The following is an 11,490-nucleotide window of genomic DNA, read 5'->3' on the forward strand; positions in this document are numbered from 1 at the left end:
GAAGATTTAACACAAGCTGTTGTTGTTCTGAGCTGCTCAGAGGCTCAGTGTTCTGTGCTGCCAACTAGTGGTCAGGGGTGGAAACAAAAGTAAGACACTCAACGCTCATCAATATTAAATAAATATCCTCATGTGAACATTTTAAATCGATACGAGTATTGCCAAACAAAATAATGCGATATTTAACCAAATGTATTTTTTCCCTTCATCCCTATCAACCTTGGTTACAATATAAATATTGAGGTAAACTTTTATTGACCAAATAATTTTTTCTTCCCTCTAATACATTTTTTTTTAAATTAGATTTTTCTGGAGTTTCTTTTTTCATGTCTCTCAAAGTTGAAATGCGCCTTTGAACATTAAACCTCATCTTTTTTTTCTTTTGTTTTTTTTTTTTAAGTGAATCTCAGTTTAAATTCAGAGTTGATTGGAAAATTCAGATTTGTTGGTGAAATTATTGATCAAAACATTGATTTAATTTGGTATAGATACAAAATAATCATTCCAGACATAAAAAGTTTGCATAAATACTTACGCTCAGTCATTTATCTCCAATAAATAAAAGCCAATTGATTGAAAAGAATTGATCTGCTAGTAGTGTTTTTCCTCCCTAATGGTTTAAAACTGGATTCATACTGTAGTTCCTAAGTTATAAAACTTCAGGAAGCATGAGTCTGCAGGGATTGGTCACCTCATTGTTCGCAATAGAGTTGACAATGGGGCAGTCTACACCTCCACTGACATCAGCTAAAACTATATTTGTATCAGTGTCTCTTCAGAGTGCCGATTTTAAAATCACAGACCGTGAAAACCTTCTTGACAGACTGGAAAAATGGGTGGCATTGTCCAAAGTTTGGGCAGATCTTATCTTGAAGGCACTCCTATTCTTACACATCTTTAGATTCTGATTTTGTTTCATTTATCTTATATTAGTTTTTTTTTTACTTTACTGCTTTCTGCCAAGTGTTTTAGATTACTGTAAAGCAGTAAGACTGTATTAATAAGATGAATAGAATTGTTTTGTCCTGCCTTCTCTTTTGTGTAAATAAAGTGGTATTTATACTGTACAATGATCTCCAGTATTATCAGACATTTATTAACAAAAAATTAAAAATAAAAATAAGTAAACTGGTGCAATAATTGACAAATAAAAATCACATGCAAAACACATAAAACATCAATAATGAGAAAATGTCCTAATATTTACTTTTTTTAAATCATTTCTATGGATACTGCATCCACTCTCTTTAGCTATTATTGTTTGCAACAGTAAAAATGCTTTTTAGAAGATTTTATCCTCATAAAAGTTCAGTCAAACAGCAGCTGTTAGTTGTGGAGGTCTTTCATATGCTGGGCAAAATGGTTTCCAAGCAGTTGTAGGTCCAGTCCTGTTTGTCATTAATGGGTAGAACATGCTGGCACACCTGAAGGAAGAACATAAACATTAGTATTCAATTCCCAAAACACCAAATAACCAATTATGCGGCTGTTTAAACAGAAGCTAGATTGATAATCATGTTGGTTCGGTGTTTGTGTGTGAAATGATGTCAAATTTATCTCCTGGCGTTCATTAACCCTTCAGTCAGAAATATAAACAAAACATAAGAAAATCTGAGAAGTTCATCAGTTTATGTCTTATTATATTATGTAAATATAAAAACAGCCTAACTACTAATACAGTTCCTGCTTGAATTTTAATAGAAAAAATGTTAATCTTCAAAAGTGTTTCTTCTTTTCCTTTAATTAAAATGACTTTGCTCATACTCCTCAAGAGCATGCAGTGAAGTGATATATGAGAAGGAAATGTGCAAGAGGGTGAACTAACTCAATTTTCAGTTTTTCTTAACTCTGAAATCTTTGGTTTGGATCAAACTGATTTACAAACATGACAATTATATTATCTTTTATACCTTTACACATACAGTTCTTCTTTCACTATCTTTTTTTTTAAGTTAAACAGACAAAATCTCACCCCAGACGAGCAGAAATACACACATTACATGCGTTTCTTTCATGATTTCCACAGCTGGCATTTAATTTTATGCCATTTGTTAAAAAAAGAAAAACAGTTTTAAATTTTTTTTAAGAAATGAATGGTTTATACCATCTTAGTCCTGGCTGGAATCTCTACTGCAAACACAGTCATGCCCCTGCTGCTGCAGCAGTTCCTGCTCTGCTCGTTGTTTACATGAACAGTCACTTTCTGATTGGTCTGCAAAAGACAAGAAAATTATTAGATATTTGCAGAAATGTACAAACTCTTGGACATTACATTAAAAAAAAAAACCCAAACAAAACAAAATAAAACAAAAAAAACAACTGTTCTCTTAAATTAATAATTTGTGGACAAAATTTTGTATTTTGAATTATGAATTAGCAGTTCTTAGGTATAAATTGCCATCTTGTAAGTAAAAACTAGTATTTTGAAGGCACAAATTAGCATTTTATAGGCAAAAGTTGTTATTTTGTGCATACAAATTAGTATTTATATTTGCAGCCACAAAATACTTATTTATGCACAAAAATGCAAATTTGTGACCACAAACTATTGAAATAACAGAACAGTTTATAATAGTTTATAATATATATAAAAGTCTTTAAGCAAAATGTTAAATGTTGTTAATCCACTTCAACACTTGTGACCACTTCAAATGGTAGGAGACTATTTTTTCCAGAAGTGCTTTTGCATCATTAGGCTTTCCCACAAAGTAACTCTTGTTGCCAAGAGACAGATTGCTCCTGCTGCATATTAATGAGCCTGGCAAGAATAGCTGGCAACCACACACTAAAGTATCCAACAATACTGAGACTTTAGAGTTTAGATACAACATATATACAAAAACTGACACTCTATAAGCAAAAACATTTGCAATTTCTGCAATAAATTTCATTTCAAGCTGATTATTACCCCCTCTAGTGGCCATTGAGATAAAGGGTTTAAGAAGAAATCAGGATTTTCCACTTTTATCTGCTTTGTATTTGTGTCCTTGTATAGTTAGATAACTTAAAAAAAGCTGGTTACCTTATTGGCAATGACAGAGGAGATTCTGTGCTCCCCTTTGTAAGTAAAGATGAAGACATTGTCATGTCCTCTTAGTGCTTTGGCTCCACTCTTTGCTGTGATGGATTTCTGGACAGCCTGGTTCAGCAGTTTTGGTCCTGATTCCAGACTGAGGGTTTGTAAGGATGGCTGAGAACTTTCACAGTACACATCTATTTGGAATGGACACGCCTAAAGACAGGAAATATCACAGATTATTAATTGAAGTACATAAAATGGTATGTTTTTGGTTGATATCAGGCGTGTGGCTCACCTCTGTAAGCTCCAGCATTTGGTTGTAGCCCATGGCCTCCAGGGTTACCCATAAATCAGCAGAGTCTCCATCTTTCTCTGTGGCCTCCATTAAGTTCAGCTCCATGAAACCCTGTCGTGTCAGCTGATTCTTTCTCATATCAAAGTTTTCTGGAGAAATGGAAAAGAAGCATAAGAAATAGAACCTCCCACATTCAGTTGAAGAAAAGAGCAGTCATGTCAGAGTCACCTTTGCAGATTGCCCACGCTTCTTTATCACACTGCTCTCCACTGGTCCTCAGCTCAAAGAAATTATACTCCTCCAGACTCAGCAGGCCATTTCCATCTAGGTCTATCATGTCAAAGACGTCAGACAGCACCTCCCTGTGGCACAAAGGCAGCATCACAAGAAAACTCAGATTGTTTTTAGCAAAATTCTTCAAAAATCTAAACAAATTCAATTCAGTTTTTCACATCAACTTCCATTTAGACTCAAATGCACATTTGTTGACACTGGATAAAAGAACTTGTCATCTTTAACCTCGTGGTGGAGTTAAGGGGGCTGACCTTAGCTCGCGGGTGAAGTCCAGCTCCCCGGTGTCAGTCTTATAGACCAGTTCCACAGATTTACCTGGAAAGCTCTTTTTGTTGTGTTTCTTTAATCTGCAGCCACTGGTGAATGGAAGCAGGTAGTATGTTCCAGCGTTTAACTCTCCCATCCACACATATTTCTGAAGAACAAAATGAGTTCAAAAACTTTTTTAGTTAAATATATCCTAGAGATGTCAAATGTTATCATCACTGTCCTAAAAACTGCTTAATTTTTATAACCTGGACATCCTGGGATAGATATATATTTTTTAACTAAACAGGTTCTAAAACTAAACAATTTTTTGCTCCACTAGTAAATCATAAATCACAAGCATGGATTTAGCTCACATAAACATACTTCCTTGTCTTTTGATTCAGTAAAGGACACTAAAGTCGCCTCTTCTTTGGTTTCACCAGCTGACACGATGAAAAGTGCCGTGTCCACTGTCATCCACGACGAAGGCTTTTCTAAAAAAAGAGCAGAACTGGATGAATAATAAATCACAGAAATGGACGTACTGGCACTAAATTTACCCAACTGACACAGAATATTTAACATTATAAAAATGGTGGGAAAACAAATGCAAAGTAGAAATTAGGGGTATTATTCTTATTAAATTTAAAGCATTACTGAGCTTTGTTTTAGAAATGGGAATTTTTATTTCAAACAAGACAGAAAAAACAAAAGAAACGAAAAACACAAAAAGCTATATATGCACACATGCATACACCAAAAAAAACATATTAAAATGCACTATACATGCACATGTAAATGATGCCATTATAATTACTCTTATATAGTCTTACATAGTCCTATTATACATGCAAAACATGATACACTGAATCTATTAAATAATAATTTTGTCAATTAAAGTGTGATTCATACGGACAGTTTTCCTTCTGGATTAAAGTTTTTGAAGTTCTCTCTGCAGTAATATGTGCAGTTCGTATTAACTGGTGAAACAATCACGATCTGTGTCCTTTAGTAAACTGAATTTATTGATTTTTTACTTTTATTTTAACCAAATGTGAAAGAGTTATTTGAAAAACCAACCAGGTGTGTGGATGTTCAGAGGATGGATGGTTATGTAGACGTTGGTTGTCTGGGGGACGTGGAGCTGGTACTGCAGAGAGCTGATGCTCCCATCCTCCTCCACAAAGAAGCATCCCTTCCGGAAGCTGTGATGCCAGTCCTGAAATGATTCAAGAATATTCCTGCTTAAACTGATTCAAAATGTAAAAAGTCAGAACAAAGAAAACAAGCTGGTGGCAAAAGGAGTTTTTTTTCAATAGGGATCAGTTTTGTGAAAAAGTAAGAACATTTTGGGATTTAAGAATATAAAAATGTGTCACTTCAAAGGGTTTGCTTGATTAACAGAAACAACATATGGTGTTATATTTCATTTCTTCTGAATTGGTGAGTGTTAGCTCTGCAGCAGCCGGAGAAGCAACACTCGAGCTGATCCAGAGGAGGGCGGGAGCGGCACATTCTCGCTGCGTTCTCGCTGCAGGCTGTGACTCTAATTTACCTTTGCTAAATACAGTCTTCCCCATCCTGATTGAGCAGTCGTTAGAAACCGTCAGGGGGATACTTTGGCAAAAATTTATGAAAGCCAATATTTCTCTCATTTTGAAATCCTGTTGTTCCACAACTAAAAGGAGGGTAATAATTCGAAATGGAGCAGGAGCGTCAACACCGGGAAATATCCTGTCCCCTCATCGGAGACACATTAAATGAAAACACAGTTGTGTGGACACAAAGTAAGAGGACACAGAGGGCCTAGCAAGCCGGAAATAGGCTATTCGTCTTTTTAGTGGACAAATAAATCACCAAGTTAAACAAAGAAAGTACCATAAAGTCTGAGCATGCTGCTCCTTTAAAATAAAGCCATTTTCTCAATGTATTTATCTTCAGCTGTGAGAGGCGTAAAAGATCAAACCATAACACTTCAGTGGTTTGTCCAGACAATATTAAATTAGAGGAAATGCCAGGCGCGCCCATCCATTGCTTAAGGACATGAGAATGAATGCCTCCATAGAGAGAGGGTCAGCCTGCAGACTAATACATGTGCTGTCACCTGCTGCGGCCACCAAACTGATTTACTGTTTCTGAGAGGGTCACAGGACACTGAGCAGGCCGCAGCAGCACATGCAGACGCCCACAGCTCGCCATCGTCTTACTGCGCTTATCTAGACATGCAAACTGTCCAAGAAGGAATCACTCACATGCAGATTGCAGTTTATCAGAGAGAGTTTACGTCTCTGAGGTAAGGACACAATTCCTGCAACACATCTAATCTTCCTCTTATAGCGTCCCAGCTATTAGCCTGTGGCGATGCAGGAGTTATTACAGAGAGCAGAAAGTCCCTCTGAGGTAATCTCTGGACACTCAATCTTTTACCACTGTAATGTTTGGTCCTTTCCAATCTTAACACATTGTTTGGATCTAGGGGAGGAGGTGAAGCAAAGTATGTGTGTGTGTTTTTTTACTTATTTACTCTTTTTTTTTTTTTTTTGCTGTAAAGCAAACCATCTGAGGCTAAGCCAGACAGGGTGGAAACAAAGAGCGAGGAATCGATACGGTGGACGAGTTTCCACACATGGCAGTGCATGAAGTGAATGTCCACAAAGCCCCATCATCCACACACACTGCCAGCTGGAGAAGGACTGTTTCTGCACCTAAAACATTGTTTTTATCGGCAGTGTTTAACTGACCTGTTTGCCAGGCCACTGCAGCTGGTTTAGGCCAGAATGAAGTGGCTTCAAAACTACATTAAGTTAAAAACAACGTAGTGTAGATTTCCCTCTTAATACAATATTAAATCAAAAGATGCAATGGATGAGTTAAGTAAGGGTTAACAGGTTACCTGAAGTCTGTAACACAACAATTGATTAAGTTATTGTGTTTTATATGGAAGCCGAAAACCCTAATCTTTTTTACCATTTTGTTGTGATAATGAGATCCACTATCTCATTATCACGAGAAAACAATGTTCGTTTTCTGAGATACTTAAAAATATACTGTAGGATCCCTCTCTTCCTTTCCTGCACTGAGATGCCAAGACTTAACATGTTCTAAGTCTTTTTATTTTGTGGCTAACAGCAAAAACAGCAGAAGAAAACACTCCACATAAGTAGTTTTTTGGTCTATTTTTATTTATTAGTGGATCTACGCTCCTCATGCACCAGCCCCCTCCCTTTATTTCCCTAAAACTGCTGACAACAGGTTTACTGACAGAACCCTGGGGTGACGAGCGGCTCTGCATGGTGTGTTCACTGAGCTCCCAACATTAGCGGACCCAAACAGCCACTTAGCCCAACTCAGTTGGCTACAATACTTGTTTTCGTTTTTCTACAGTCTGCAACAAAACAAAGCAGTTAGAGAAAATGTCGAAGAACTGATCAACTTATCTTTTCTGAGAAAATGCTTTGTTTTGTCGCGGATTGTAAAGAAATGAAAAAAAAAGTATAGTAGTGGGCCGAGTTGGGCTGAGTGGCTGTTTTGACCGGCTAATGTCAGAGGCTATATATATATAATATATATATATATAATGTCTGTCGATAGATACAAAATAATTCATGAATATACAGTCAATGGTTCTGTCATTCCAGCTGTTTGTTCGGGAGTTTGGGGAAATAAAGGGAGGGGGATGGTGCATGAGACGGAATTAAGGCCCACTCATAAATAGTGTTTTCTTCTGCTGTTTTCTTTGTTAACCACATAATAAAGAGATTAAAACAGGTAAAGTCTTGGCATCTCAGTTTGGGAAAGTAAGAGAACGACAATACAGTGTATTCTTCATTATCTCGGAATTATGAGAAAAAAAAGTAAGGTAGGCCGTTTTCGGCTTCTGTCGTTTTATTTAAGCAAAATGAAATAAAAATACAAAATGATGCTTGAAATCTCCTGATTTGTCACTCTAACTGGTTCTTAACCAGATTTGGCAGGAAACACATGAACCCTCCTGATGAAAAATTCCTAAAACTCATAGCCAGCAAGTCCTTATTCAGTGTACAGGGCTGCTCCTTCACTTTAATATCCCAAAAATGACAGACAACACAAGGCATTAAAGCAAACACTTTGGTTTCTATTTATTCACTCATGTTTTTTTTGTCTCTGTGCTTCAAAAATTTCAGAGTCCAGAGTGCGTTCCAACAGCTTTCTGTGAAATTCATGACAACTTTTCTTCACTTTAAGCTTGTCCATCTCATATTTCTTGTTACAACAGAACATAATAAAAGAGCTTTAATCTCTTCCTCACACTCAAATTTTGTTCTGCCTTCTATCCTCAGGTATCTGATGCTCTCACGTTTAAGTAACTAAAATTAAGGACGGAGATGCAAAAAAGCCTCAGCACGATTAGCACTACTGCCACATTTGTGCTGTTTACGCAGGCCATGCTACTCCCAGAATCTGAAATATCTGACATGCTGGGAATGTGCAACTGTAGAAATGTCAAAATGTATTCATCTTTATGTTTTTAGAGATGCTTTTAATGCCAAAACACTTAACTGATCAGATTTCAATTGAAAAGTTTTCAATATGATTCACGTATCTGGTTTACATTCATACAGATTTTTTTTAAAATTTCCAATCAGAACTAATTTATTTTTTTTCAAAAACATTTCATGCAATAAGTAGTAAAAACAAAACAAAATTGAAAAAATATTTGTAAATTATGCATTTTTACATTAAAAGTAACAGAACTTTTAAATGTAGAAATTTCTCCTTTTCATTCACGTTTCCTATAAACGTCTTTATAGTGCTTTTGATAAAGAATATTTTAGAAAAACTTGTAAGTTATAAACTCACTAAAAAACTGACATTCATTCAATAATAAGTTCCTTTCTTTGGTTGTGCAGTAAATCAAAAACCCAAAATGTACTTTGGTTGAAGATGCATAAATTTAAAGATTTGATGGTTTTGTCTATTTTCTGTGGTTTTGGTTTTAAAGATTCAAAAGTAAAGATACTAAACATTTTTTATAGCAACGCATAAATAGAAAATGAATAATCTACAATGAAGATTCTATGTGCAGCTAAGTGAAGATAAGTTACCTGCAGACCTGCAGGTTCTAAGACCTGGCTGGCCTTGGCGTTGCTTGCCCTCACGGTAACGGCGTTTGAGAGGGACGAGCGGCGGCTGCGAGCAGAGGAAAGGCGGGACAATGGCTTGCTGTCTGCGACACAGAGACACCCAGATTAGACATGAATTAGTCACAAAAAAGTTTACAAATTGACAGATTTATGATAAATAGTCACACAGTTTTCAGAGAATTAATGAATCGAATGACGTTATCCGATAAATAATGTTATCTTCTCAGAAGACTCTCAGTAAACCAAGTGAGAATGTTTTGGGTTAAGGTTCTAAGAAAGCATGCTGTTTAGTCTGAGTCCCGTGTAATTCATTAGAGCAAAGATAATCAGACAGGACACAGCAGTGCACTTATAAATCCATTATCTCCCACATCTTTCTTCTTTGGACATTATTTAAAGCCAGAAAATATAAATTTACTGGTGAGAGGTCTGACTGTTTCTGGGCTTAGCACATCAGGATGCTGGGTAATTGGTCGGATTTACACACATCTTGCAGGGGCTTTTGAAATAAATAGCCTCACTGTCATTGCTTTAATGATGAACGATGGAAGCTCTTGTGAGGAAGCAAGTAGACACTGATAAAAACTATTGATGTTATGCAGCACGTGATCATGGATTCATTTAAATATTATCTGGAAGGCATTGGACAACTTATTTTCAGGAGAATACGATGCTTTACTTTAAAAAAGATAAATGACGGAGGTCAAAAGAGCTCCGACTGTGAAGCATCGGGTTGTTAAAGCCACAAATCAATACAAAGGAGAGGCCCAATGATATGATAATCCAGACCATTATCTTGCACCTGATTTGTTTTCACAGCGTCGGTCAACTGGGCCTCTTCTTTAAACCCTGATCACCTCCCCAGTGAGAAGAGGAGGAACTCTCCAGATCAATAACAGAGGCAGACCACATAAATCAACCCCATTTTTCTTCCTCTGCTATCATTTGTTCATTCAGTAAAGACTTTAGAGTTAAGCCTCTGAAATGTTATTGAGTCTATGTGTCTGATAATGATACCAAAAGTCACAGGTGAAGCTTTAACTTAAAAAAAAAAAAAATTTCTTCTGTTTTTAATGGCAGACATGATTATCCAGTTCAAAACCCTTTCCAACCTTCCTCAAAACAAGATGACCTCATTGTTTCCTATTTTGATGTATGATCTGTTAAACAATTTGGGAAAAAAAATTCATCCAAATTGTACAATAAAGACATGATGGGGGAGTGTGTGTGAATTTGGTCCAAACCTTTGCTCCTTCTCTAAATTTGGAATAAATCCCAATTAAGGCGTGAGCAGTACCTTTCTTTAGAGATGAATCAGAGTCTGCGCGGTGAGCCGCAGCCACTTCCACTGCTGTGGGGTCAGAGGGCGCGCCAGCCTTAGGAGGGCTGTACGACTGACTGCCAAAGTTTTGTTTCTTCCATCTCCCGTCCGTCTCAAGCTTCTGCATGGCAACCGATTGGCACTGACGCACCGTTGATGCAAACAACCTGCAGAACTGAGAGAAACAACAAAAACAGCTGCAGGATTTAACAAGGATGAATGTAAATGTTAATGAAGTTTCGATCAAACTCAAGATATCTTGTCAAAAATGTCAACGATTAATATTCATTTCTTTAATATTAGTAACAATTATTTACAATAAAACTTGCAGTTTTTCTTTAAAATTGTGCCTTATTGGCAACAAACATTTGTTGGATGACACCTGAGTTTCATCCAAATTATGCTGAGCTTTGATTTAGAAAGTTTTAAGTTGAAAATGATGCGCTGACACTAATCAATCAATCAAACTACAACAATCTGCCTTTTTGGCTTTAGTTTTTACTGTTTCTTTTTGTGCAATGATGAATAAAAATGTCTTGTAAAAGCTGTAATGACAATTTTGTAAACATTTGCTCTTTACAACACTACAGTACACACTATTGAAGCACTAAACACATTAAAAAGCACTAAACTGAAGTATCTGAAGCACACTCTTAGGAGAACTTGCAAGCTTGAATCTAGTAAATGTATAATACAAAGCAAAGTGATGGGAATCTGTTTTCATTCGCTTGTACATATTTGTGCGCTTACCTGTGTGTAGTCCAGTTTGCCGTCTTTGTTGACATCAGCTAACGAGAAAATAGTATTCACCTCCTCAGTAGTCATTTTCTCACCTTTCTGTAAGATTGGACATTTTTTTTCTATTTAAAACACTTAAAATTAAAATGATAAAAAATAAATTGTGGAAATCTGGCCCCATCTGCTTTAGATTTTATTCTAGTTTGTTGCATTTATTCATATGAAACAAAATGTTTTAGGTTACTCACTGTGGTTAAAACCTTTTCCAATGCACTGTGTAAGATGTAGCCATCCCCGTTCACATCCATAGCTTTAAAAGCTCTCATTAGCTCCGCCTCCTCGGTTTGTCTTTCACATTTGAGTATTCCACAGAAGTCATCAAAGTTTAGTTTGGATGTTCCAGGAGTCCAGTATTTACTGAGGGTTGCTTGGGATGGATTTCTACCTGCCT

The 11,490-nt window shown here is 36.4% G+C and overlaps 1 protein-coding gene across 1 annotated transcript in view; it reads right to left on the reverse strand.

Annotated features, from left to right (window-relative positions):
* Nucleotides 1–1,181: 1,181 nt before the first annotated feature.
* Nucleotides 1,182–11,490, reverse strand: part of efcab7 (EF-hand calcium binding domain 7) — an 11,326-nt gene continuing 1,017 nt past the window's right edge. Inside the window, exons 2-13 of the mRNA XM_024279163.1 lie at nt 11,288–11,484; nt 11,052–11,138; nt 10,278–10,476; nt 8,942–9,063; nt 4,938–5,076; nt 4,242–4,351; nt 3,860–4,023; nt 3,543–3,676; nt 3,315–3,463; nt 3,023–3,232; nt 2,105–2,212; nt 1,182–1,424 (exon numbers count right to left, since the gene is read on the reverse strand). Coding sequence (XP_024134931.1) covers nt 1,344–1,424; nt 2,105–2,212; nt 3,023–3,232; nt 3,315–3,463; nt 3,543–3,676; nt 3,860–4,023; nt 4,242–4,351; nt 4,938–5,076; nt 8,942–9,063; nt 10,278–10,476; nt 11,052–11,138; nt 11,288–11,484 — 1,700 coding nt within the window. The 3' untranslated portion in view covers nt 1,182–1,343. The remainder of the gene's footprint in view (nt 1,425–2,104; nt 2,213–3,022; nt 3,233–3,314; nt 3,464–3,542; nt 3,677–3,859; nt 4,024–4,241; nt 4,352–4,937; nt 5,077–8,941; nt 9,064–10,277; nt 10,477–11,051; nt 11,139–11,287; nt 11,485–11,490) is intronic.

The sequence above is a fragment of the Oryzias melastigma genome, linkage group LG4 (assembly GCF_002922805.2).
Source record: "Oryzias melastigma strain HK-1 linkage group LG4, ASM292280v2, whole genome shotgun sequence".
Classification (NCBI taxonomy): Eukaryota; Metazoa; Chordata; class Actinopteri; order Beloniformes; family Adrianichthyidae; genus Oryzias; species Oryzias melastigma.